The sequence below is a fragment of the Psilocybe cubensis genome, chromosome 7, assembly GCF_017499595.1.
Source record: "Psilocybe cubensis strain MGC-MH-2018 chromosome 7, whole genome shotgun sequence".
NCBI classification, from domain to species: domain Eukaryota; kingdom Fungi; phylum Basidiomycota; class Agaricomycetes; order Agaricales; family Agrocybaceae; genus Psilocybe; species Psilocybe cubensis.
In genome coordinates, this window is record NC_063005.1 from 33,926 (window position 1) to 61,696 (window position 27,771).

The 27,771-nt window shown below is 47.9% G+C and overlaps 4 protein-coding genes across 4 annotated transcripts; 1 reads left to right on the forward strand and 3 right to left on the reverse strand.

The window, feature by feature from the left end:
- Positions 1 to 8,937: 8,937 nt before the first annotated feature.
- Positions 8,938 to 9,173, reverse strand: JR316_0007588 (uncharacterized protein; the record flags this gene model as incomplete). Its single annotated transcript, XM_047893324.1, is given in 2 exon segments — positions 8,938 to 9,153; positions 9,171 to 9,173. 2 exon segments carry the CDS (start codon positions 9,171 to 9,173, stop codon positions 8,938 to 8,940), a joined length of 219 nt encoding a protein of 72 aa, XP_047746639.1.
- Positions 9,174 to 10,531: 1,358 nt separating this feature from the next.
- JR316_0007589 (uncharacterized protein) lies at positions 10,532 to 10,931 on the forward strand (the record flags this gene model as incomplete). Its single annotated transcript, XM_047893325.1, has 2 exons — positions 10,532 to 10,751; positions 10,813 to 10,931. 2 exons carry the CDS (start codon positions 10,532 to 10,534, stop codon positions 10,929 to 10,931), a joined length of 339 nt encoding a protein of 112 aa, XP_047746640.1.
- A 1,371-nt stretch (positions 10,932 to 12,302) lies between these two features.
- JR316_0007590 (Guanine nucleotide-binding protein alpha-4 subunit) lies at positions 12,303 to 15,748 on the reverse strand (the record flags this gene model as incomplete). Its single annotated transcript, XM_047893326.1, has 10 exons — positions 12,303 to 12,311; positions 12,398 to 12,441; positions 12,500 to 12,533; positions 12,605 to 12,978; positions 13,031 to 13,079; positions 13,130 to 13,334; positions 13,387 to 14,209; positions 14,670 to 14,928; positions 15,606 to 15,681; positions 15,735 to 15,748. The coding sequence occupies 10 exons, from the start codon at positions 15,746 to 15,748 to the stop codon at positions 12,303 to 12,305; spliced, it is 1,887 nt and encodes a 628-aa protein (XP_047746641.1).
- Positions 15,749 to 22,935: 7,187 nt separating this feature from the next.
- On the reverse strand, positions 22,936 to 23,398 carry JR316_0007591 (uncharacterized protein; the record flags this gene model as incomplete). Its single annotated transcript, XM_047893327.1, has 2 exons — positions 22,936 to 23,168; positions 23,272 to 23,398. 2 exons carry the CDS (start codon positions 23,396 to 23,398, stop codon positions 22,936 to 22,938), a joined length of 360 nt encoding a protein of 119 aa, XP_047746642.1.
- Positions 23,399 to 27,771: the final 4,373 nt, after the last annotated feature.

The following is a 27,771-nucleotide window of genomic DNA, read 5'->3' on the forward strand; positions in this document are numbered from 1 at the left end:
CGCTGCTCCTTGTGTAGGTACACATAAGCTGCGCATCCCAAAGTTTTAATTTTAGACACATCAGGTAACTCCCCCTTAAGGGCCTGATGGGGTGTCTTCCACTCGATGCGTTTTACCGGAGTCCTATTGTATAGGAAGACAGCGTGGGCACAGCAAAATTGCCACCAGCTATCCGGTAGACAGGCGTAATGCCTCATCGCTTCAGACTTTTCCATAATTGTCCTGTTTAGTCTTTCAGCTCGACCATTGCTCTGATGAGCATAGGGAGCTGTAAAGCAGGCACGTGTACCGGCATTTTGTAGCCGTTCCAAGAATTCGGTACTAACGAATTCTCCGCCATTATCAAAGAAGTATTCTTTGACGGAGGTACCGTACTGTTTTTCCACCATTTTCTCGAAAGAATTCACAGCCGCAGCGGCATCACTCTTCTTTTTAAGAAAGTAGAGCCATACGTGTGGGGTGTGGTCGTCCAAAAAGGACATGAAGTATTTACACTTCTGGTAGGAATAAACAGAAAATGTCTTGAGATCACAATGAATACGATCAAAAGGCTTCTTCGCGCGTTTGGGGTTTTCGTCATATGACTTATCAGTCATTTTACCCTTTGCGCAGCCTTCACAGACATTTTTGTCCTTGGGTACACTTATTTTGGGAAAGTTCTTAGTGGAGTCCCTAAAATGTCTTAGAACATCATCAGAGGGATGACCAAGACGTCGATGCCAAAGGTCACTTGCCTCTTGAAGAGTCGAAGATAACGTGCTAATGTCTTCTCCAGAGACAATGCGCGTATGCACCCAATACATTGGATGTCTGTTCGATTCAATTGAATCTGCCCTGGCTTGCAGGCCATATGATTTTTTAGGCAAATCAAAGAACCGAAGGACTTTAGCTGTTCCTTCTATGGTCATGCCGGACGACAAGAGTTGTCCCATCGACATTAATCGGACATGTAATTGTTCCATGTATAGAACAGGATGGAGTCGGCGGACTTCATGTCCCGGATCCTCGGAGTGGGAAACCACTTCTACGAAGACTGTTCCAAAACCGGTGATAGGCACCGTGGTAGTGGCAGTTTGCGAAATAGGTCGATTATTCTCAGCAAAGTCTTGATAACTCGCAAAATCAGACTTATCGCCAGTAAAGTGCACACTAGCACCACTGTCCATTAACCAAGCCGTTATGACTTCTTTCCCCTTTTTGGGTTTTTCAGTTCCTTTTCCTTTGCAATCTGGACAACACGCAAAATGAGATAGATATTTTTGGTATACATCATGTACAAATGAGTAGTAAATATCTACAGGGAACTCCTCCTCCTCCGGCCGGTCGACTGTTGAGTCGTTGTCGTCTCTAGATGGGGTAGTCCCTGTGGGAATCTCAGTGTTATTTATGGTCCAATTGCTAGAACTAGAACTTACTTGCCTATCAACGAAATGGTCATCGTAGTAACCATCATAGAGATCCTCATCGTTTTCTCCGTAATCCACACGTTCCTCAATAGGAACATCAGGAGACCGTTCTCTCTGATCATCAAAGTTTGGGATATCACCCCATTGCTTTGGTTCCGGTCCGAATAGCTCATTATTAAGCTTTTCGATCTCCGGAGATGTGATCTCACCATCAACGACCATGTGATCGTCAATAGTTTCAGAGTTGACGGGCGGAGTCTTCAACCTTTCTGCGAGGGAGACATCCGAAGGAATTTGTAAGCTGCTCGTGGCAACGCTTTCCATGATCTGGAGTGCCTGCGAAGTAGGCTTTACACCAATTCTGGAAGCTAGGCTGCGTGCGGCAGCAGGAGCCGGGTATGGCGCCATGCGTGTGTCCGGATTTCTCCAGGGCCCAGCCGGAGCAGAGGTACGGGAGGAGATACTTCCTCTACCGTTGATCTCGATGATCCTTGACGTGGTGGGAGCTGGAATTGCCGGTTCGAGAACCGTCAATGTTGATGCCATAAAGACATCATCCGCTAAGGCTGTATTGCCTTGTGCACGCTGCTTGCCTTTGCCTCGTGGGGCACGCTTACGAATCCTCTTCTCCTGATTATCACCCTGAGACTGTCCCTGATTAGGGGTCTTCGAAGGATGATAGTGAGGGTGTTCCCCTTTTGGTCGGATCGCAGTATTGCGTTCAGCCGACTGTTGCGGTGCCCGGGAAGGGCCGGTCTTTGGTGCAGGCTTAGGGTCATATGTCGTACCCTTTTTAGGCTTTTGCCTGTCATCCAGATTACCAAACCGCGCTCCCCAACGATTGCGGATATCAGCGGAGATAGCCTCCAGCTTCATGTCGTCAATCTTGGTCTTGTCTCCATAATCATTAATAAGATCTTGATATATGGAGGGCGGTTGATTGGGCGATACCGCAAGGGGTAAACGTGAGAATAAGATGAGACATGCCATGGTCTCGGATACTAGATCCGCATTTTCGACCTTTTTGACATGCTCGTAGATGGCTCTGAAACGGGCCAGCTGAGGGGTAGGATCCGAAAGATCAAATTTGAAGGTGGTCAGACGTTTGAAGTCCTCCATCACTTCAACAAATTGAACTTTATCGTATTTTGCTTTCAGATCATCCCATGCCCCCTTCGCAGTCTTTCCCTTGACTGTTTCCCAAATAGATGGGATCAAGGAATTCGCGATGACACCTAGTGCCTTGGAATTCTGCTCCTTAAAATCTTTCATCGCCTTTTCAAACGACGAAGATCTTTGCGACCAGCGTTGGAATTGGATTTTCCACAGCTCAATTTGAGCTGCATTAACAGTTGTTGCCGGAGCAACGGGGGATGGGAATGCAGGCTCTCCTTCAATTGGAGAAGGGGCCACAACATCTCCAGAAATAACCCCATCAACACCAGTCAGGAGGAATATGGGAAGCATTTTGTCAGCCCATTTTCGATAGTTAGAACCATCGAATTTGGGGAATTCGGAAACAGATACGGTTGCTTTGGAAGACATTCTTAGTGCGCTTAAAGCTTGAGCCTGTGACAAGAATAAGTCAGCAAGGCTTTTCTCACATCCTGAACTTAAAATAGAAGGAAACAGTTGGGCTGGTCAGGCCCGATCAATCTCAAGATCAGATCTAAGATCCAATCGAGATTAAGATCTTTGCACACTCATCTAGATCGCCAAAAATAGGCGTTATCTTTCAGAGCAGCATGGGGGCAAGTATTGTCCCTAGGCCAGTGCCGTCGACAGCAAGGCTAACAAGCCTGCGTCGTTATGGCTACGGGGCCCATAACCTGTTGAGCAGCATAATGTGCCCAAAACTACTCTACACAGTCTATGTACGCAGTGGCTAAGGACTTGACTTAATACTTACCCTTTGGGTCGTGTTACTTGAGTTGTAGCTACTCGAGTGGGTTGTGAAAACCGCTTGTTCTTAGAGGGCACTAGCGTCGCCCTTATATACACCTAGAGTGCGTTACATGTGACTAGTGACAGTAACTACTGTATAGTACTTAGTCATCTATCTACTTAGTAATCTATTCACATGACTTATCATATGACTCTGAGAGTCACACGGTCGAATGTGAACTTTATTAATAATAGTCGTTCAACAGTTCTACGTCTGGTGCTTACAGGAATACGTACTGCCTCTTGATTTCAGTCGATATCTAATACGCCTGTATTTTAATCAACGCACTCCGGAGACGGGTGAACATCAGCTTTCCTCGATGTAGCGCACGTAAGCCGTAAAACACAAAATCCATTTTCTGCCCCCTGTACTAAGGCGTGAGAATTGAATCACATGATGTGTGGGACTTCACCGAATGCCGCCCGAACGTGGCCCGAACAACCCGTTTTTCCTCCCCTTTAGCTCTATCATCCGAAATGACGGTGCAGTCAGACAGTGATAGAGCCTGCCTTAGGCTAAATGCCAGACATCATTGCACTACCAATTCCTGAGATTCGCGTTAGGAAGGTGTGTCAACCACTTTTTCTTTCTTTTAGTTGTAATCCTCCGCTGACCTATCCTTCAGAACCTCTTTCACCCCATTCTGCCAGATCCCTGTACCCTGGCCTTGACTCTCAAAACCTGCTTTGGAAACTGTATCTCATCAATCATGCTCCATTCCATTCTTTCATCCTAAGAATTACCATTTTACTACTCATAGTCTGCTTGCGTTTCTGTGTTGACAAGTAAAGTAACGAGCAAAATCAGTTCATCCGCTATACTACTTGGAGCAATCTTGGAAAGACTATATGTGTCAGGGAAATATCCCTACAGTATGTGTCAGCTGAGCGTTTCGCGCTTCATATATCACGATACTTATATGATCCAAAATAGATCCAGATCATTGACAGATAGACCGTTACTTGAATATGATCCTTCCACTCGGCAGCGTCGGTGGGCTGGAAAACAAAGTTGGTGAACTTCCACTTTAAAATAGCTAAGAATAGTTGTCGCACTCACAGGTATTTTAAAGGACACTTGCTGTAAAGCCTGAATCAATAATGAGTTTCCTTTATTGCATTGATAACAAATGGGTGTGTTACGTCAGGAACGAGACTTGCCCCGATGTTCCTACTACTTCATTAACATAAATCTTCATGGTGTTTGCGTTTCCAAATGACCTGCACGCCTGTTGTCCCTTGATGATGCTTTCTTTGTTCAAGTCGGCCACTTCCGTACATCATCCTGATTCCAACCCGTTGATCACTTCTGGGCCTCTCACAACTCCATGTACCCATATTTACCGCCCATTTGAATCACCTACGTGATTTTTGTCGTTGTTCTGATGGTACCAGGGCAGCTATTTATATATATATACCGGATGGAGCCGAATCACAATCATTGGTTCAACTCTAAGCCGCCATATAGACTTACAATTTTACGCACATTACATCAGGGATCCATGGCATAGCATTGCACGGCTGACATTCCGTGGGGTATATGTCTCATTAATAACACTCACCACATTCGCGAGTAGTAACGCGTCGGCTCAACGCAGCAGCAGTATTTGTAGGTGTTCAGCGCCTTCCAATAAAGAAAGTTGTTTGTCGGGGTCCCCTCATCGCTCAACTAAAATGATCAAGCATGATCCGCATGGTCCCCACTTAGACTTAAAAAATGAGGTGTCATTCTAGGAACGTGAGTCTGTATATGAAAATCATGATCAAATAGGCCACACCCACATCAATTTACTCCCACTTATACCTATTTTAATCCAACCTGGCGAACATCGACTCAAAAATTAAGGTATACATGTATTCCTCCAGCGCTCCAAATGATTTCTTGATGGTCATTCTCTCCCTCCAGCCTGATGATCACAACAACTCCCTCTCCAAGGATAGTTCAAGTCTATTTCGCAATGCTCAAGTTCCAATTGAAACAAAAACTCCACACGATGCCTTGAAAAAGTGTGGGGACGTACTATGTAGTAGATTGGGCGAGAGGTACAAAAGGTAGATTTTTGCCTCTTCAAAATCCCCAACCCCAACACAAGTTTGATCCCTGCTACAGACCAATGGGTACCCCCAATGCATCGCAGCTTCACTACGTAGAGGTCATGTGCGAGTCTGTACTACAAGGTTATCACACCGTCAAAACCACCGTCGAAAGATTGCTGACGTTACACAACACCAACAGGAATATACTGTGTTTTAGTGCTCGTTATACTGTGGCTCCTAATGTAAGAAATTGACGATTGCCTTGACTTGTCAGTCGACTCACTAATGCTCACGCAATATAAATATATAGGCGCCCTAAGCCCATGCCCATAAGTCACAGGGTCATGTTCATAGCGTCCATCGTGATGTGGGCTCTTACCTGTGTGCATTTGGGACTCGTAATCCGACAGGCTACCGACGCCCATACACCCGTAGCAACTTCCAGAGCCCAAGCATGCATCGCTACCATTCAGGTACTTCTATCCAGCTTAAAATTCAAAACATAAAATGTAGACACCTGATTCTATGCATTTTTCGTCATACACAGATAATCATCGGAGACATGATCATCATATGGCGTGTATGGGCCGTGTGGGGTCAAAGCTATCTAGCAGCAGCACTACCATTCCTTTTAATGATTTGTTCAGCCAGTAAGTAGACGTCACATATAGTCCCATGAGTAACTGTAACAAGCAGTACTCTCCATCCAGGCATCCGATTCGCGGAAGTGTCTGAATTGGTGACGTTTGCGCATAGACCAGGACTCACAGACGTCGCCACTGCACTTTTAGCCGCCAACATACTCTTATCGACTATCCTAATCTCAGGACGTATATGGTACGTGCATCTTACTATACCGACTCACCTGATTTTAAAACGTTTAATATCCCAGGTATATGCAATGGAAGACGAAAAAGCTTCTCGGATATGTGCACACGCAAAACGAGTATCATAGAGTTTTCCTAATCGTCATCGAATCAGGATCCATATACGCCCTTGCTCAGGTTAGGGGACGGCATACAAAAACACAAAAACACATTACTGACGCAAATTTCGTAGATCGTCGAGTTGATTTTGGATGACATTCAAAGTGACGGCGTGCACACCGTCTTAGACGTACAAATCCCCCTAATCGTAAGCAAACCCACCCACCACCACCCAAGACCCTCCTAACCAACAACCCATCCTGCTCAAAATCAAGGGTATCCTTCCCACATTGATCGTCCTGGTAGTCCATTTCGGTCTTGTACCAGAGCACAGCACAACAAATAACCAGCGCAGCGTTATGCCGGTAGACAGCAAGTTTCAAGCTGCCCCTCGAGTGGAGGAAACCAATTCAACGGTAGACGCGAGCCACGGGGTTTCCTCCGTGTCTCTCAGAATGCTGTCCATTCATAATCATTCACAAGACCATTCCCATTCTGATGCTCTCGAAAGAACGAGCGCTGTATAAACAAGAACGAACTCATTTCTGTATTAAAGTACAGTCCATTCCTGTCAAATGTTTTATTGAAGTTATGCACCGCTACTTATATCTATCAAACCATCTGCATTCCGTTGGAACTGTTTGATACCCGTGTGGTGGCTACACATGAACTAGTATAGCACACGGGCATACTATCATTAGGGGAGGTCAGAGCGTACGATTCAGAGGCGATTCCAACACAATTCAGGTCAGGATTCAAGACTGATTCCGGGATCAAAATTTGCTTCCGAAGCGCGATTCACCCCGACCACCCCCCCTGGATAAAATTTGCTTCCCTCACGATTCACGTTTCCGATTTAACAGAATAGCAAAGGTTGTTTCTGTAATTTTCACCTTACATAGCATACACAGTGATGCATAATCATTTTCATTTAAATTAAGTATTGAATATGATATATTTGCTGCTAAAGCCTAAGACCAATATACCTCCTGTATTAACATTTTTTCGTAGTCTGAAAGCACAAAAAGAAGGGAGGATTCTGATTAATCCAATGTTTTCAACACATATACAGTATTAATAGCGGGAACATCCTCAAGACGCTTTCAAATTGCTTCAGAAACTACAAGTTCTAGGAGGAACAAATTATTTTAAGACTGAATTCATAGAGGCATAATCGCAATTCTCAAGCGGCTTGAATCATTGGAGCGGCTCCGGGATTCTGAGGCGACTCAGCGATTCAGATTCTGAGGCGGTTCAGCGTCTTCCCACGCTTCTGATCTCCAGAATCGCCTCTGAATCGCCGCTGAATCGCCGCTCAATCATCCACTCTGACCTCCCCTATTAGCACCCAGAACCATCAGATTTTAACCTTACGTGTAACACAACTGTAACATCGCGTGCAGAACACATTAATATGCGTGTAAAACATAGTTATAGCGCAAAAATGCGTGTCGCGCAAGGCACACGCAAAAACGCACGCACGCGCAGACACCCTGATTTCTGTATGTCCTTGCAAGGTTGACAATGATAAATGGAATAGAAGAGGAGTGAATACTGGTATAAAACATGATGTCGGGAAAAGTTGAATGCTCCGGTATCCTCTCACACAAGTCCAGATGCCCGAGCTTGTCTTGGATGATATGATATCAACAGCGCGGCGATGATGCTCGATTTTTATAGTTTGGAAACGCGATAAAATGACCAATATCATACTTATTTATCACTTTGTTAGTTTCGTGATAGCGAGGCCCCTGATGTCTGGTGGTACGGTATAAAGTACGCAGTGAATGCCTTTATGTTTTCCATCTACACATACACTCCCTCGATGCAGAACACGGAGAATTTGAACGTCGATATTGGCACTCAGTTAAATTCAACACTGGTACAGTGTTTTCTTTCAGGTACTTGTTATCATATACGCTATTGCCACCTCTGCCAACCACGACGTTTAGGTGTATACATGGTCATATACGGCGGGACGTTATATTTCTACTGTATGCATAATGCATGCATGCATTACTCTTAAATACATTTATTAACGCGTGAAGTATGTCCCAGTATCAAAAAAGCAGCAAAGCAAGGCCCATCGTGCAGTGTTAGCCGCCATCACAGCTCTCTACGCATTCTCACTCATCAATCTCGTCGTGCAATGGACAGGAAGCAACTCAACCGTCGTGTATAGCAGTGGCACACGGGTGTCTCTATCTCAAGCCTCATTAAATATCCCGCAACGGATTCGACTGATGATTGGGACTACACTCGCCGTTTCGATTTTGATTTCGGATGTTCTGCTCGTTTGTACATTCTCTTGTGCACGGAAGGCATGGTCTCATATTAGATGTGTCGACAGATTTGGAGGTGCTACAGCATCTGGGGGAACTCCCTGAAAGTGGCCATGATCCCTTTAGTGCTTCTGGCTATTGAAATTGGTAAATATATCTATAGTTGCCTGGATTAAATATGACATTAGAGCTGATAGAACCCCCCCAGTTATCGCAATCGCTAGCACAGTAATTGTCTGTTTACACCCAAAGATAACAGATGCACCCGCCGATTCCAAAATCGACTACGTCGCAGCCACCGGGCTCCTGTTCTCACTCTGCACCAACCTCTACACAACGTCTCTAATCGGGTACAGAATCTACACCACCACTCAAGACATACTCATATCCCACAACCGCGGGCGGTACATGCGCATCTTCTTCGTGCTCGTCGAGACGTCCGCCATGTACATCTTCGTCCTCGTCGTCGTCGCCATCTGCCAGTTTGTCCCGCAGGTAAGCGAACAGACGTACCCGTTGGTCGGGTTGAACGCGTATGCTACTGTGGCTCAGAGTATCCTGGTTCGTTTTATTACCATTATAACGTCATAGAAGGAAGACTAAATAAAGATGTCACTTCAGGGCCTGATTCCGACTGCTATGGTTCTACGTCTGGTGCTTACGGGAATACGTACTGCCTCTTGATGTCAGTAGATGTCTAATACCCCTGTATTTTAATCGACGCACTCCGGAGACGGGTGAACATCAGCTTTCCGCGATGTAGCGCACATAAGCCTCCGTAAAACACAAAATCAATTTTCTGCCCCCCTGTACAAAGGCGTGAGAATTGAATCACATGATGTGTGGGACTTCACAATCTTGATATTCATCTCTCTGGCAACGCAAATGCTTCACAGCGTTATAAACCGTCAAAATCATTGAAGAACACTTTCAAGCTCATTAGTGCCAGCAAGAACCGAAGTAAGCTGCAGGTTTCTATCACATGTGTGCCTTAAACCTATACTCAACCATATCTTGCTTACCGTCCAACGCGAACAACGAGCGTCGTTCGTTGATGAACACAGCGACGACGCACACTTACAAGTTACGCCTGAACGAACCACGGTCACATTCCTATTGTCAAGTTAATAAGTCCGAGATTTTCGCGGGACTACCCATCGACAGTCCGCACGCATCTTTGGAACACAGCTTTCAAAAATATCGCAAGCATCTCGTTCCGGACTTACTTCTAGCTTCATATGAATTGGCATTTGTTCAGACACCTATGACCTATCGAATGACCATACTTCCCATACAACACGGATGGCCCGAGTGAGCTCTGACTCGGACGACACCTCAAGATACTACGAAGACGCTGTGTTCCCCGCTCTCTAGGTCATCCGAGTCGCTACTGTTTCTGCTATCATCCGACGAATCGACCTCGGCAAATCGACCACATTAGCTGCCTTTGGGTCGGCGAATCGAAGAACAAGATTGCACTCGAGCTGCCCTCCGGCAGGTGCATCGACCCTGGCATCAGGTACAGTCAACAGCGTCTGTAGCTCCAGCTTACGTCTAGCAACGAAGGCGTTGCATCAGTACAGCGTGCCACCGGGGAGACAATGTATCCCGATTCAATGTGGTGCTCGCCCGCGGGACAAACATCGACCTGTACCCCTCAGTACTCTGCACGTCGCATTATCCATCACAGGGCTGCGCTCGTACCCCCTGCCAGACGTTGGAGACGACGAGCTCGAAAGTCTCAGCTTGGCGCTGTTGTCTCTGAAACACTAGCATCCTGGCGGGAAGCGCCCTTATTAGGAACCCTTAAATGAGCAAGCGCAGGCTAACTGCCTGTGCCTGCAGAGCAGAGATCGCGGTGGTAGGACCTGCCGCCTGCGAGCTATAAGGGTTGAAGAGGCATGCCCAAGGGACAAGGCTACACTATACGACACCAATGCCTGCTCGTGCGGTCATCTCCTCATTCCCTATGAATAGCAACCGCGGGCGCGCAATACTGGTCTCCCCACCATGGGAGGCGTCTGACGCAACTACAGACACGTCCGAAGACGAGGACACCGAAGACAGCGATGGGGGTCGGATTGTACTAGGCCACGCGTTCAGGATGCCCGTGACGCTTGATAGCGGAGGCACGGAGGCAGGAATCAGAGGTGGAGGTTAGACTGAGGGAAATCAACGGTCGCCTCTTCCGCGCCTACACCGGAATCAACACTCTAGTAGCCCGAGCTAATACGCTGTCCAGGCCTTCGCCTGCTCGCTCCAACGTCATTGTACGCGAAGCACAGACATTTCAACAGCTACGTGTAGAGGTGGAAAGACTTGCCAATGGCGTGTAATAATCTATATGTACACACAAACAGCTTTCTTACAGTAAAAACCTGGATAAACAACAACTGGCTTGAGACCACCCGGACCAGTGAGATCAATGACCGGCAACGGGCACCACGTCACAGCTGCGAGGGAGTCGAAAGTCCCATCGGAGCACCCGAGTTGAGCAGGTCTCGGGGGCGGCCGATGGACCGACGGGCATTCCTATATTGGGACCATTATCCGTCTACCTACCTACCGAATGCCGCCCGAACGTTGCCCGAAAAACCCATAGATCTCTGTACCCTAGCCTTGACTCTCAAAACCTTTATTTGGTTTTATATCTACTTTGGAAACAGTATTAATTCGACCATCCTCCATTCCATTCCGTCACCCGAAGAATTACCCTTTTACCACCTCATAGCCCGCTTGCATTTCTGTCTTTCCACGTAAAGTAAGATACAAAAGCAGTTCACTCGATACACTACTTGGAGCATCATTAGAAGGGCTATATGTGTTATGGAAATATCCCTACAGTGTGTATCTGAATCAGTATATCAAAACGTTTACATGATCCTGAAAAGACCCAGATCATTGACGGATAGACCGTTAAACGCTCTCCAAGCTTATCCGGCCGCTAAACAAAATCCAGCAACTCTACCAACCACTCATATCCGTACAAATTACCTCATCCAAACCGTGCGCGCTTATAATAGTGCTTACGTCAAACTCCTGAAGCCTGAAGCTGAAGTCGTACGTCTATACATCCGATACCGTTCTCTCTCGCTTACTTCAACCTCGTCTCGTCTCGCCGCTCGTCCTTTCTCGTTACGTCTCGTTCAACCCCGTCTCGTTCAACCCCATGCCGTCTCATCTCGCGCCTCCACCTCATCCCGCGCCTCCCACCCCGTCTCATCTCGCCCGTACAGCTCAACCTCAACCTCCTCTCTCCTCACTTCACAGCACTTAAATTTGTGGTGTCCGGTGTCCTTGTCCCAAGCGGACGGATAGATGTACGCCTCGGCCCTCGGTCCTCGAATCAGATTCAGAGAGTGAGGGAGGACTCGGAGAGTCAGAGAATCAGAGAGTCAGAGAGTGAGACTGTATCGGACAGAATCATCGTGCTGAATAGACAGACAGATAGATAGATAGATACACAGATGGAATTGGATAGAATTGGATAGAAGCGATAGATAGAATTGGATAGGAGTGATATAATAAAATAAAATAAAATAACAATGAACCAGACCAAAACAAACGTAACTAAGTAACTATATACACAAAAACGGAGTAATGAGACCTTTAACAACTAGATAAACGTATAGATCGACCGACCGACCGACCGACGCGCGCATATATGTACAGTATACATGTATGCTCGTCGCACAAGTGTGCTGGGATCACGATAACTGAACAACATAAATCAGCACGAGAACAGGTAGGAGGGGGGAGGGGGAGAAGTGGGAAAGGGGAAGGGGAACAGGAAGGGACGTACGAAATCGGCGTTTTTGAGGTAGTCCCGCAATATACTGTCTTTGACTATACATAAAACCGCGCGTTAGCTTAGTAGGACAGGGGGGTGGAGAGTGGTGCTTACCAGCTTTTATAGTCGTCGCTGTAGCTTTTGTGTCCTGCAAATTAATCCATCAGGGATGAGAGAGAGAGGGAGAGGCAGGGAGGGGAGGGAGAGGGAGGGACGTACGACGACGGACGTAGCGTAAAAGTAGCTCGCGCGCTGTGTCGGAGAGTGTTCCTTTAGCTGCTCTTTAAACTTTTCTCTCAAATCTTCCAAACACATCAACGAAACGCCAAAACACAAAGACATCGCCAACGCACATTTCACAACAGTATTCACATCATTCGCCCGTTCACCATAACTAGGCAGATACTTGCGCACCTGCACACCCGCTTTCAGCTTCCTCTTGAGGAGATCGCATTTGTTCAGGAAGAGGATCATGGTCGTGCTGGCGAGGAGCTTGGAGGAGCAGACGGTGCGCCAGAGGAGGAAGGAGTCTTCGAGGCGGTTAACGCGTGCGTCTTCGGTCAGGCGCTCGTCGAAGCATGATACGGGCGCCACTGGGGTGTATTAGCTGGGTTAATGAATGCGAAGGGGAGAGGGGGGACGCACGGAATATGATAGCTTGGACATTATCAAAATACGGCAACCACGCGTGGCGCTGTGACTATGTGAGCCAGGGTCGAAACAAGTCGGGAGAGGGGGACATACCACAGTCCGCGAGCCGCCTACGTCGTACAAGATCCACTCTTTGCCTGCGTCGCCGCCGATACCGCCCGCAAAGATGCTAGTCGGGCCGTCGTCCAGTCTGATGCGGTACTCTTGCACACCAAGCGTGCGGAGTCGGGCGCGGACGACGTCATCGTCTGACGGCGAGTAATCGCGCTGTGCGATACGGTCCAGGTCGTCCAGGAAACTGCTCGTCCATCAGCACACACACACACTGTAGAGAGAAAGAGCGGACGTACAAGCCAGCTGTATCCTCGATCCTTATCCTCCGCTTTTTGAGGACGGCACGAACAACATCGTCCGTCCACAGCGCCTTCATATCCTCCAAACAACTCGCCAGAATCTCCGTAGCATCATCCACCATCTCCCCCTCCTCCTCCCCATCCTCACCAACCGGCGTCGCACGCCCACTCCCCACCCTCCCCTGCCTCCTCACACTCTGCGCCGAGCCCTTCCGCACTAAGCGCTGCCCGCGCTGCAACGCCTCCTGCAACCGCGTCACTCCAAACTCGCGTTGCGCTGACGCAGCACCGAGCGGCCGCGCCAGACCCTGCGAATCCGTTTCGAGACTTAACGGTCCGAGATTCGCTCCGCCCAGCACATTCGTCGCTGCGCCATCACCCGTCGCAGCAGCAGCAGCAGCAGCAGGCGCTGGCGATGGCAAGGGCAACCCCATATCCTCATCCGACCCCGCGCCAAGCCGCCTCTTCAGATCCGTCTCCACACGGCGTAACGGCCCAAGCCGCATCTTCAGCACCTGGTGTTTACCCGTCAACAGCGTCGACAACTGTTTACTCCCTTCCCTCCCCGTGCCTCCTACCACCACACCACTCCCACTTGCTTCCCCCCCTCCCCCTCCCCCTCCCCCTCCACCTGCACTGCTAACACCACCAGGACTGACAGGGTGCTGCAGATCGCCCTCGCCCTCGGGCTCCCCGTCCATCTCGGCCTGCAGAGCCTCTACGATCGTAATGATCGAGCGGATCACGTTGAGCTGGATCACAGCGCGCCACGACGCGCGCTCGGCGTCCCAGTCTGCGCGTGCGTATTTCATTCGAAAGTCTGGGTGGAACCGTGGGCGCGATGTGAGGGGTAGGGTAAGAGTGTGAGTTGGGACGGTGGGTTGAGAGAAGGGAAGTCAGTATAAGAACACGGGTAAGATGAGACGACGCACTTTTCAACGTCGTCGATTTGCCTAATCACCACAACCACACCAACGACCACATCCACAAGCGCACATCAAATCCCAAATCCAAATCCAAATCCAATCCCAACATCGAATTCGTCCGTCGAAAATCGACCCAAAAGAAACACCCAAAAAAAAAAAAACGTCAGCTCCCATCCCATCCCCCTCACCCCCCCCCCCCCCACCCCCAAAAAAACCCTCAAGAAAAAACCCAAAAAACCAAAAAAACTCACCACTCTCACTCTGCCCCAACAAAAGCACCCTCACAACCCCCCTCTCCCTCCGTCTCCTCTCCATTCTCTCAACTTTCAACTCCTCATCAATCATCTCACTCACTCTCCTTGCCGCCGCCTCTGCTTCCAGGCGGGTGCTTCTTTCCGAGGGAGTTTCGTTGGGTGGGGGGAGGAGGAGGGTTGATAGGGGGTCGTCGGATTGCGAGGTTGTGGATGAGGTTGTTGTGGTGGAGGATGTTGGGAGGCCCATGGTAGGATTTATTTTGTGAGGATTTTGGGTATGGGGTTTTGGGCGGTTTTCGGTGGGTTTTCGGGTTGGGTGGATGGAAAGCGCTGGTGCTGGTGTTTTGTTCGGTGTAGACCTAGAAGCAGAAACGTCAGCTACGTTCAAATCCAGCTATGATACGATGGGGGTGTGGGGTGAATGGAACAGTGCAATGTCAAATGAGTACACGAACGAACACAAAACAAGAAAAAAAATACATATTGAAAGATTGAGAGATTGAATCCAGTAAAGATACGTGAAAGGTAAAGGAAAAGGAAAAAGTGAGCGTAACAGTGGAAAGGTATAACCGACCGACCAACCGAGGCTCGAGCAAACTCACCCTAACTCTACCAACCAACCAACCTAACTCAACCAACTCAACCCAACCAACGGCTAGCGGCCAACGATGTACGATGAACGATGAACGACGCAGACCGAAGACCACTACCGATACACGACTGATGTTGTATGATGCGTCCTCCATACATCCCCGCACATCTGCATGCTGACCCGCTTCGAAAATGACACGTTCTTCCGACGTCGAAGGGACTAGAGAAGGTCAGTGATCCGTCAAGTTGATGTTGATGACATACTCACCAACGTTGCGAGCATTGAACAAGGTCTACTGACAACAATGCAACGCCACGTACTTAACACACCCCAACCTCAATGCCCCTAGCAGACAAGACGGGTCGCGGGAACGCGATACATAGCGTCATAGCTACAAAATCAAGGTCAGACCATATTCAAAACCCTACAACAAAATGTGCTTACCAGCGTAGCTTCAAGGTCTAATGAATCCACAGGGTGGGTCGCGGGAAAGCGATATATGGCGTCGGAGCATCCTGCGCTACAGAAACAAGGTCAGACAACACAAAGAACACTTTGACAATATGCACTTACCATAGCTTCCACATGTGTGGGGTCGGTTGCAGGAATTCGATACATGGCGTCGGAGCATCTGGGGTTGCAGAAACAAGGCCAGTGCGTACTCAAAACCCTCCAACATGTACATACCCTTCCCTAGCACTCGATACATAGCTTCCAACGGGGGGGCGGTCGCGGGAAATCGACATATGGTGTCGAAGCATCTAAATCAAATTAGAACACCTCCAAAGCTGTGATAGAAAATATACTTACCAAGACGTTGCTCAATGCGACCCCTAGCTGTCGATTCGTAGCTTCCAATCTCAAAGTGAACCCTGCGATGGATTATGAGACCGTGAAAACCCAATGAAAAGAAATAAAACGTACTGATGGTGATGGTTACAAGTCAAGGTGTGACGCGAGCCGAGAGGCCGTGTTTGGCATGACCAAACAACGGCTACGGGTGAAGCACAACGAGATAGAATGCCATGCCCACAGGATTGGGGCATAATGAGCGGCTGCAGTGAACGAAATCCGAATCCCTCTTTATACTCATTTTCACCAGGGTCGCTTTCATTATCACCTCAGACCACTTTCCCTAGCTTCAACAAATCGCCTAGTCCACACTTCGTTTCTGCAGCTTACGAGGTAGAATTTTTTTTTTATTCAAATGCCATAATTCTTTTCTTAGGAGACCTCACCATTTGCAAACCCGATCGATTTAGTTGTAAGAGTTTACAACAACAATTGGATTTTGGCTGGTTTTCAAAAAGCCATGAAACACACCAATTCGTCAATGAGTTCCCATAGAAGGGTGGAGACTGTATATAGGAATCTTCCATCGCCGTAGACACACATATCATGACATAAGGTGTTGATTGCTGCACATAAGGGTTTGCGATATGTTGCATTAGTACAAGTGTCCATGTGAATCAAATTAATACATTACTACAAATACAGATATCAACGAAACGTCATCTGGCACACAGTAAGTATTATCTACACTGAGATGCAGATATAAAATAATTACCCTCTCCTCGACGGAACTTGAGTGGGTGAGCAGTCGTTAAGGTATTTACGTATAGCTTCCAGTGCATAGACTCTCATCCAGATGCTCGGATGCACGAGGGGACTCCTATTTCAGCTAGCCAGACACACAGAAACTCAAAGCCAGCCACAGATATCACGAAGAAGACGGCAATACAGTCTGTGCCCAGCTGCACACACACACAGTGAAATTATACATTTCGTATGGACGTGGACGTACAGGGGTGGCTGGAGTATAAACAGGACACGGACTAGTGGGTTTTTTCTTCAACCCCTCTCCTCTGCTCTCTCCTCTCCTCTCCTCGTCTACTACTCTCCGCTCAACGCCTTCCACCGCCCTCTGCTCAATGCCCATTGGCACGCCCTGGTTACTCTATGCTCTCGACGACGCGAGTGCGCCGCGACGTGGCCGACGACACGGTATGTATCCTCTTCTTGCATTCTCTTGCTCTGCCCTCCGCTCAACGCCATTCAGCTCGCCTTCTCGCTGTCCTACGCCTCGCAACAACGTGAACGCACCGCAACGCCGTGAGTATCGTCCGCCCCTCGCATTCTGAGCCGCTCCTGACCATCTCCCTTGCAGGAACGTGTATGACGACGAGTGAAGGATCTGTGAGGTAGAGGTCGACAACGCACTGTGAGTCCACTCTGTCTTTGCATCCCTCTGCAACCTCACAACCATCATCCCAGTGTGTTGGGCGTCGAGGGCGGTGCACGGTGAGCATCCTCAATTCACATTCACATCTCATTCTTCAACTCCAGCCTTCTGTGCAGGCTACGCTACCCATCGAGACGCCGCGGGACGCGAGTGTGGGTTTAGTAGGACGCTTGCAGGTAAGTATTATGCTGTTCGACGTGGATATGCGTTGACACATAGCTGTTTTCGACAACAACAAGCCTCTGCGAGCGGCGGACCCTTTGCACACTGTAAGTTGGCCCATGTTTTTTTTTGTTTGCCGGAGACCGCCCTTGATTGACCGCCCCATAACAGTGCTGAATTGGCCTGGAAAGTGACGCCGGCGCCGAACAACAATACCTATGTAAGTAAGTCACTGTTTACTCTGATTCAGGCAGAACTGACCTTGACACGCAGCATTCTCCACACTAGAATGCAGCACGCGCCTCGCTCACCGTGAACCGCCCCACAGTAACAAAGATGTGAGGCCGTTCTGGTTTAACGACCACAGCCGCCTCATTACAAGGTTGCATTGGCTACTTAGAATCAACCCCAAACTCACAAAACCAGCTCAAAAAAGAAAAAAAAAAAGAGGGGGACACTCACTCTCGACGTGGCAGGTGTAGCGCAGACGTGTGCTGAATTTCCGTTGTTTGAGGGGCTCTAGCATGCTGGTATAGATAATGGAATGCATAGTTGAAGAGGTGGCAGTGCGTTGTGATGAGGAAATGGCGATTCTTTTGAAATATTCGTGCCGGGTCTTCAAATTGCGTATATCCCACATTTTCATTGTCTGTGACATTCTGTGGTAAGTTTGAAGCACTGAATAGATAGAATAGTATTTATAGTACTTAATTGAATGTGAAAATTAAGTTCTGTGGTGTTGAGGAAAGTCGGACATGTCAAAAATTGTGGATACATGGGTACATACACACCAACCCTAACCTGCTACATATATAATTGCATTTACCAACCCTAACCAACCCTAACCAGCCTAATCTGTGCTTTTATGGTATTATCAAATCCCAACCAACCCTAAAATCTAAACCCTAAACCATCCTAATCTGTATTTTTGTGGTCACCACCAACCCTAACCAAGGCTAATATGTGCTTTGTGGTGTAGGTGTTACATTGTGTTGTTATAATTGTATGGTGATTAACACATCAGAATCTGATACAAAGACATACAGAGCACTGATTACTCACCTTGACATGCCATAGTACACCCCTATACTCAAACAGTCCAGCCCAATCAATCAAGTTACACGAGAAGAAATTTCAAAAATTAATATCACGTACGTGCACATCCTCCTGCTCCCCCGATTCCCGTTTTCAACCTATTTCCAACGTTTTCTGTCATTCTAGACCCGTAATGCACTAGTCCGTACCTACTCGGATCGGCTAACGTGCGTTACTATCTAGAAGCTTTGAAAAAAAAAATTGCAGAATGAAACAAAGGACGCACCGGGACGATGCTCCAGAACGAATACATACATTGTACGCAATTCTGCGTGTTTCCCGGGTGTCTTGGGTAGCTGGTATGTTATACGGGTGGTGGGAATGTTCTTCTGGGCGCGGATGGGAGGCTGACAGGATGAAATTTCGCGCTTGGTGTGTGCTGTTTTGCGTCATAGTCATGCAATACGGCACATAACCACAATTAAGGTTGAGAACCAAGAGGAACTGAGAGGTATGTGTCTCATGTACGTTGAGTTCAGCCTATTCTCTCATTCAACACGTCTCCGTCAATCTCGTATGAATATTTACGACATGTGTCTATTGATGACATACGCTAGAAACGCGGAATTGGAGCTGGAATAGCATGTAGCTCTGTATATCATGTATTTATCCCTCTGCCCTTCCTAATGCACTGCTTTGTCACTGATGTTTGGGGAAATAGAGACGATATGTGTTAAATATATGAAAGTACCGTCTTAGAGACGTTTTGGGCGCTTAACGAATGCCAGTCCCAATTTTCATCTGGATGCCGTGTGAGTGACTCGTTTATTTTGTCTCACATAATCTCTTCCAATGTATAATTTCATTTTATTCAGGATCCTCATGGCAGACCCGGATTTCCTTGTTTTGTGCCCAGGTGCGTCTAAACGGAATGTAATGTTTTTATACATGTTCAACTTCGATTGACTTGCATCCAGCTTCTTTACATCTTGCCTTCGGAGGTACCCGGCTCCTTTATGCAATGTTTGAATGTCAGTTAGATGCAGCAAATGTTTGAAATTGTGTAATTTCATGATTTGGGGGGAGGAGTGGTGCTAATTTTCCTTCGGCTCACAGCATCATTGCGGCAAAGTATTGTGTTTAGGTGCGTTTGAAACTATGGTATAACTCCGTTACAGGGTCTCCATGGCTAATCTAATATGCTCTTCTTGCGAATTCACTAGTGAATGAATACATTGGGACTCAAGGAGAACTTGTTTAAATTTAGAATTTTTGAACTTTTATCGAGGTCTGCAAGATGATAGATATGTATATATGTGTCTATCATACTAGTAGCTAGTTTATACATTGATGTACGATAGGTTTGACTACAATAATGAGGAATAAAATACAATAATTGGCAGTAATATGAATGTTACTCAACTTCAAATGGCCGTAGATTGTGTTGAAGCTGCTTCCTTAGAGTCAGTCAAAGTCCGCTTAATCAAGGCAAGAATGACAAATGAATGAGCGAGGATTCTATGCTGAATTGTGAGTTTGTATCCTTGAATCAATATTAGCTTGATTTCTGACCTAAACGACATTATGTTTGACGTATCCCCACAGTACCGAGTTGCTGGGATCATACAGAATATTTAAAACGGGCGCAGAGGGGACGAAGGCATGTAGAAACACTGACACGGAGATCTGGAGATTTCGGTGCGGCAGTTAGATATTATTACATCACTTTGAAAGTGGAAGACTTACCCACACGGTTAAATAGACGAAGAGATGTAGTAAGGATATCAATATCGGATTCGGAAGTAATGGAACAAATACTCACCCCCCCATGTCAATCTCATCGCCCGCTCTTGTTCCCACAACTAAATAAATACCTATAAACGCGGTTGAACGGTCGATCTTGTGATGTAATGTACTCACTAAAATATAGCAAGTATCTCAAGCCAGAAAACTCTAAATGAGAAGGTGACAATGCTCACCAAATGTCGCATCATTGCAGTGAATCTCAATCTCCTGGGGCATACCATCCTAACAAGATGGTGATTACTTTAGCAAGTGATGAAGAGAGAGTACACAGACCTTGGAAATATGACCTCAGTGCAGTTGTATCCCTGCGCGTCTGCTTGAAACAGGGCATACGACAAATACGCGCACAATCACGACCACCCACCCGGCCAAAATGTTACAACTGCCGCAGCAAATCCGACCCAACCACACCTCCACCTCCTCTCCCAAATCGGCATTGCACCTCATTCCAATCGTTTTCCCTACAACTCGGCTCCGTGTGCCCTGTACTAGCCCAAACACCCTCGCTCACCCTCGGCTAAGCAATAACGGCACATCCACTAGCAGAAGCAACGGCGTCCAATTTGTCGCTGTGCAGAAGAGCAGAAGATGAGTATTCCGTGTGTTGACTCCAGAACAAGTGTCCGCATTCCGGGAGTGCTAGAACGCGAGTTGTGTGTTGAGTGCGTATAGTTCGAGGTCTGGGTGTACGTACCTGTTCCCGAGTCATCGAGGGCTTTGCAACTTTCAAGATGGTTTTGAGAGATTTCATGTTATTTTGTTATCTCTGCTCAGGGGTATTCCAAGGCGAAAATGTACTCTGGTATAGATATTCAGGATTAAAGATAACTAAAAACGTACTTGTGTCCTCTCGTGTTCAAATCTTTATTAGATATTCGAGTGAAATTCAATGAATGCATTATCGAGCACTTGCTGTTGAGCATTTCACGTCGTATTCGGTTTGATAGATTAGACGTATGATGATTTTCTTCAACTATTCCATACCACCCTGACCTCAAATCCAACATTCAAGCAAGAAAACCTATCCAATTCCGAATCTCAACACACCAATCGCACCTCGCATAACCCGAATATACACTAACAAGCGACACGAAAAAAAATCTGTATTTTCGGCCTACTTACGACATGTAACAGGCGTACTAGTAACAGTCGAACCACGACAGGGTATATAAAGGGTACGCACCTTGCTGGCATCCTTCATCCCCTCATCCCCTCTTCTTCCCTGCCTCTTCAGCCTTCAGGTCAGTCAAAGGACCTCTTCCCCCACGCTTCCCTCGTTGTTTCCGGCTCTGTACAGCAAGTTGCTCGAGATGGTAAGCCGTGCTGTATTTGCTTCTGACAACGGCGCTGACGGTATGCTTGACATTGACAGAACAGCTTCAAGGATGCACCATGGTGAGTTGCATTCCATGAACGACGCGCTGGGTGCTCACCTCCCGCTCATTGCTGCGCAGCTCAACGTGAGAGCAATGCTGACGACGCAGCCTCTCGTCGGCAACGTGCCCCCTGAACGCGACACTACGGTGAGTGTCATCACATGTGTCGGATTTGATTTAACGGCGTACGCACAGAATCAAAGGATGCTGATGCGACTGCCAACAAGGAAACGACGGTAAGCAAAATCGCCACAACCGGTATTGACAGCACTGACGCACCTAGCCAGTGTTCCCCTCTATCATCAACTCGTCGTTGCTTGCCATCTCAACCTGTCCCTCACAAACCGCCCTCAAACCGCCCCCGCCCGCTGTGTTGCCATGTATTGAATTCATTTTAATGGTGTACGCACAGAACGAAAGGACGCTGGCGCGACTGCCAACGATGGTAAATAAAAATCTCCACCACCCGTATTGACAGCACTGACGCGCCTAGCCAGCGTCCCCTCTCTGTCGTCAACTCGTTGCTCGTCATCGCAACCCACCCCTCCCAGACCGCCCTCAATCCGCCTTCGTTTGCTGTGTGGCCCGCGTTGGATTTGTTTTCATGGTGTAGACACACAATGAAAGGAAGCTGGCATGACTGCCAACAAGGAGACGAGGGTAAACAAATCTCCACAACCCGTATTTACAGTACTGACGCACCTGGCCAGCACGCTCCCTCTATCCTCAGCTCGTCGTTGCTTGCCATCGCAATTTGTCCCTACCAGACCGCCCTCAATCTGCCTGCGCTCACCAGGTTGCCTTTCTCTCACCCATAAAACGCACCCGACACGCGTAATGGCGGCATTGAAGGAAACTGGAGGATAGAACGAACAGTGGGTAACAGGGTGTCGATGTAGGCTGTTGAAATGACTGACCTCTTTACTGGCAGTGGACATGGGTCGCACCACCGCATCCAAACGCAGACACGCTGAAGTGCTAAAGGGTAAAAGCGCAATGTCAGCGGCGTAGATAACTTACAACTGTCCGCCATGATAACCCAAAAAGGATATCATGACACTTCTCCCGCGGCCCTCCCTCACGGTTGTTGATGTCGGCCTTGACGACGGAATGGTATGGGATGGCGGCGGTGACGAGAGAAGTAGGCATGTACTTACTCAACTTGGCAGGACATTCCAAACATATGCATCGCAAACCCTGCACGCTCGTGCGCCAATGAGAACAGCAGTAACAGCTCGAGGGTGTTGAGGGTCTGATGTGAGAGGTGGTCGTACAGCGAGGAATGGTTTGCGTATGTGGCGTGCAATGGGATGTGCTGCTGTTGCTGTTGTTGTTGCAGTTGTTGGTAGATGTCAGGGCCGGGGGCGGGCGGGCCGCCGTTGTTTGCTGTGAGTACGGGTGCCGGGAGGAAGAGGCGGCAGCGGAGGACAATGAGCGAAAGCGGAAGAGCGGGTAGGGATAGTGTGAGCAAATACAAACAAACACAAACGATTCCTCTGCCGCGAGTCGTTGTGGGCGGCAAGTGGAGGCGGGGCGGCGGCGGGGTGGGGGAGTCGGCGGCGGCGGCGAAGGCGCGGGGGTGGCAGTGCAACAACACGCAGCAATGTGCGTGTCATTGTGGGCGGCGAGCGAAGGTGGTGGGGGCAGCGACAGGCGGCGACGAGCAGTAAACCAACAACGACACGCGTACATTCACGTGACCTATCTGGTTGGGACCCACACTGGAGGCCGGCCTCCAGTTGCTGGCGCGTACGAGCGGAGGCCGGCCTCCACTCGCACGTACGACGCGCGTACAAATCGAGGCCGGCCTCAGGTGGCCTCGATGTGTTTATTGTTAGACGGAGGCCGGCCTCCAGCGCCTGTCACTGTTTATTTTTAGATGGAGGCCGGCCTCGGATGTCTCGCTCTGTTTTTTTTAGACGGAGGCCGGCCTCCAGTCCCTGTCAAAAGTTATTTTTAGACGGAGGCCGGCCTCCAGTGACCTCCATCAATTTGGAGGCCGGCCTCCAGTGGCCTCGATCAATTTGGAGGCCGGCCTCGGTAAAATACACATTTAATTACGTAGCACCTCCGTATGTACAAAATAAAATATTTTGAAAGTGTATTTGGGGGTTTTTGGGGTCAAGGAATCCGAATCTGGCATCAGATTTCAGGAATTCTGAACAGGAGGCCCAATGCAACGAAGGGCCCCCCTTTGGGGGGGAATAAGCTTAGGCCCATAATTCCGTGTCACTCTGTAGTATTTAATCCTGCAGCCAAGTTTGTATCAAAAGAGCTTAAGCCGATTATTAAATCGACTCCTTCAATCATACACGGAACGAAGGATCTCTTTACGAGATTAAGCCAATTGCGTATAGACTCCAAAAGACAATGGTATTTTGTCACTGGAGATGTAGTTGCTTTCTATCCCAATATCCCGTTGGACTTGTGCATCGAAATCGTTTGTAGTATGTACGAGGAATGGTTACTCAACACTTCGGAAGAAAACACTGCATTAGCCCATATTAAACCAAATTCGTTAGAGAATAACTTGGTTAAATTGGGCATCTTTAAACGTACTATCGAGATTGGCAATACGCAATTGATAACACAACATGGGTCTAGATATTTTAGACAAAAAAATGGCCTCGCAATGGGCGTCGCGGATTCTCCGGACCTTGCTAACCTCTTTGGAGCCCATTTTGAAATAAAGTCAAAAATCTTAGACCACCCAAATGTGGCCTTCTATGGAAGGTACATCGACGATTGTTTCGCAATTGTTTACGCCGAGTCCGAAGCACTTGCACTTAATTTAATTAAAGAAACAATAAAGTTCGATGGTTGTGTTATTGAATGGGCTGTTTCCTCGTCGGGATGTCAATTTCTCGATGCTTTCATATTCAAGGAGTCTGGAAAACTTCATTGGAAGCCTTTTGTCAAGACAGGAAACAACCGAGAACGAGTTCCATGGGTATCACATCATCCTTTGGACGTCAAACGTGGCGTCTACATTGGAGAGTTATCCAGGTTAGCCGTGCTATGTAGTACCAAGGAAATCTACATTGGAGCAATTAGAGACCTTAACGCTCTCTATTTGATGCGCGGTTATCCCGAAAACCTAGTCATGTCTTGGTGTAAGAAGAATATACAAGAACGTTGGGAAAAGCGATTCGCTTTACGAGTCGCAGAGCACGACGAATCCATTCTTGTACTTAAAACCAGGTTTGATCAGGTATGGAATTGGTTTTCAGCTGCTGAACTTGGAAAAACTGTTACCGAGTACTGGTCGGCATGGTATGAACATGCCGAGAAAGGTCTGTATAGTGCAGACTCGTCCAGACCCCTTATCAAACCAGATCCAAATTACGTTCACGACCTTGATGATGTTCGCCCGGAGCTGTTCACACAGATCCTCGTGAACGGAGAAACTGAGTTCGTACCGGATTTGAGGAAGATAGGACTACTCGGAAGTCGTTGGATAGTATCGCGAAAGCGCAATACTAATCTTTTCGACCTTGCAAATGTGTGGAAGAAAACAGTCTTTCGTAAACTGGATGAAGACATCGCTGAAAAAGGTGGTGTTGTTCCTGAAACTCAAAACGTTAATGAAACTTATCATTCTGCTCTAGTTGAAGCTGCTGAACAGATAAGTATCGAAAGTGATAACGAGATAATACTTCATAGACGTTCAATCTCACAAGAGAGGGAACATCCAGAATTCGGCAGAATATCCAAATCTTACAACCGATGAAAAGAATACTAGCGCGTAAGGCGTAAAGCATTAGAAAAAAACCCTAACCGTAAGTATTCCTTGCTACAAAGTAACAAACATCTACTTACAAGCAACACATTGGATTGAATAGCTAAACCTAAACCCTAAACCCTAAACCCTAAGCCCTAACCTAACCCCAACCCTAAGCTAACTAAGTCTAACCTTAGTAGGAAGTAAGGTAGGCGTGTGAACTTCCGAACGGCATGTGATTGTGAAGGGCCGGATCTAATTTAGTACATGGGAAAAGTTACTTAGTACTTCGGGAAAAGTTCCTTAGTACCGTGGAAACATTTTTGATGGACCGGATCATGAACTGTCCAATTAAGATTCACAACAATCAATCATTTGATTGTTAGGTAAGGACCCAGTTAAGCTATTTATACTCTAGACATGTGAATATTCCCATGTCGCGGTTACTCGGAGCCACGTAACCAGAGTAATCTATATCCATGTGATTCACATCACAGTCAATAACCCACGATGTCAAAGAACAAAAGTGTTGGATCCACTTTTGACAGGCTACCATGTGCCACATCGACCCGTGACACTCTGTTCATCAGAGACCTGTCTAACTTGACAATAAACATTGACAGATTTGTGATAGTCGGTAAGATACATGACAGCTGCGCAGCATCACTTCACGCGCTGTCATCGGATGTTCCAGAACATTCCTTCTAAGAATAGCCACTGAAGAGTCTATAAAGACGAAAGGGCTGGTTGTTGGTACCCCCCAACAGCCCTCTGGCCTTCTTTCATTTTAACTCACAGTTTAAATAGTCGCTCGCACCTCGCTTCGCTCGGTGCTCGCTCCCCCCCTAAACCCTAAAACCCTAAACCCTTCCTCCATCGCCGTTAAACCGGCCGCGCCTCAGCTCACCAAGGCTTTCGCTGAGACGCCGGAGGGCCGTCAGACTACAAAGACGATCGTCGATGCCCAAGTGGCTGCTGCGGGGGCAACCCTACAGCACATGATTGACGCTAAGAAGTCAGACTTGGCCTTCATGGAGAAGAAGTTCGACCACAACGTGTTGTTCGCCAAGGCGCACGCCTTACTTCGCGAGAGGTTTGCCGTGCTCGACGCGACCAACAGAATTCCCACCTTCAAGCCAGGCGCTGAAGAGGGCGAACTCGAGTTGAAAGGTTGGACGAGTAACCCTACTGTCAAGACGACGTACACCCACCTCGTCTCTGACGTTCTCGTCTTCTGCACGCAAACGGTCCAGTTTGTGCAAATGCGCTCGCACGCTATCGAGAGCAAAAGCAAGGCGAAGCGAGAAATCAAGGCCTCGGCCGACGTTGAGATGACGGACCTTACTGGCCCATCGTCGTCTATCATGTCGTACATCGACAAAGCTGTTAACAACGCCGTCAAGGCAGGCGGTGGCAAGGTCAGTCCTACCGCCTTTCTACCATTGTTCACCTCGATTGACCAACCCCTTCCAGCCGTCCTCTTCGAAGGCTTCGGGGTCGAAACCGGTGAGCAACATGGCCGACGCGCGAAAAGCTATCGCACAGCTTCAGCGCGAGGTCGCCGTACACCGACTGCCGAAACTAACCCGTTGGCAGAAGCAAGCCGGAAAAAAGGCTGCCTCCGATGCGCGCAAGGCGAATCGAAGGAAGGATGCGGCATTCGAGAGGAGGAAGTCCGCCGTCAAGGCCGACAACGAATCTCGCGCGGCTGCCCGCGATGCTGCCAACAAGAGGGCACGTCAAGATCGCAACAAGGGCAAGGGCAAGAAGAACTCCAAGTAGGAGTCTACGCATCGCCTCCAACGGGGTCTTTGCCGATCGACTTCAGGTACGATAGTCCCGCTTCTTACCCGGACTGGTTTTTAACCGTCTCTCACCCAGTGGCCGTCTCTTATGTACTTTTAAATACTCCTATCGATGTTATAGAGCAATGCCAATTTAAAAGTTATGTACATGTGTCCCCTGGTGTGACCATAAGCCGTGAAATACAATATCACTTATCCGTCGGAATGAGATATATGTTCCATTCCCCACGCAACGTTAATCTGATTTCAGACGCGTGGAAAGATTTTGAAAGACGGGTGCGTTGGCGCCTGTACTTCTCCTTTATACAAAAGGAGTCTGATTATGATCCTGACTTTGAGTACGAACGCACTCCCAGTGAATACGTACCTAAGTTTCCGCAATATATCGAAAGAGGGTTCGCTCGCGGTGAAGCTTTTGTATCAAAAGCAATTCTTAATATTCCGCCCGAACAAGACAAGGACA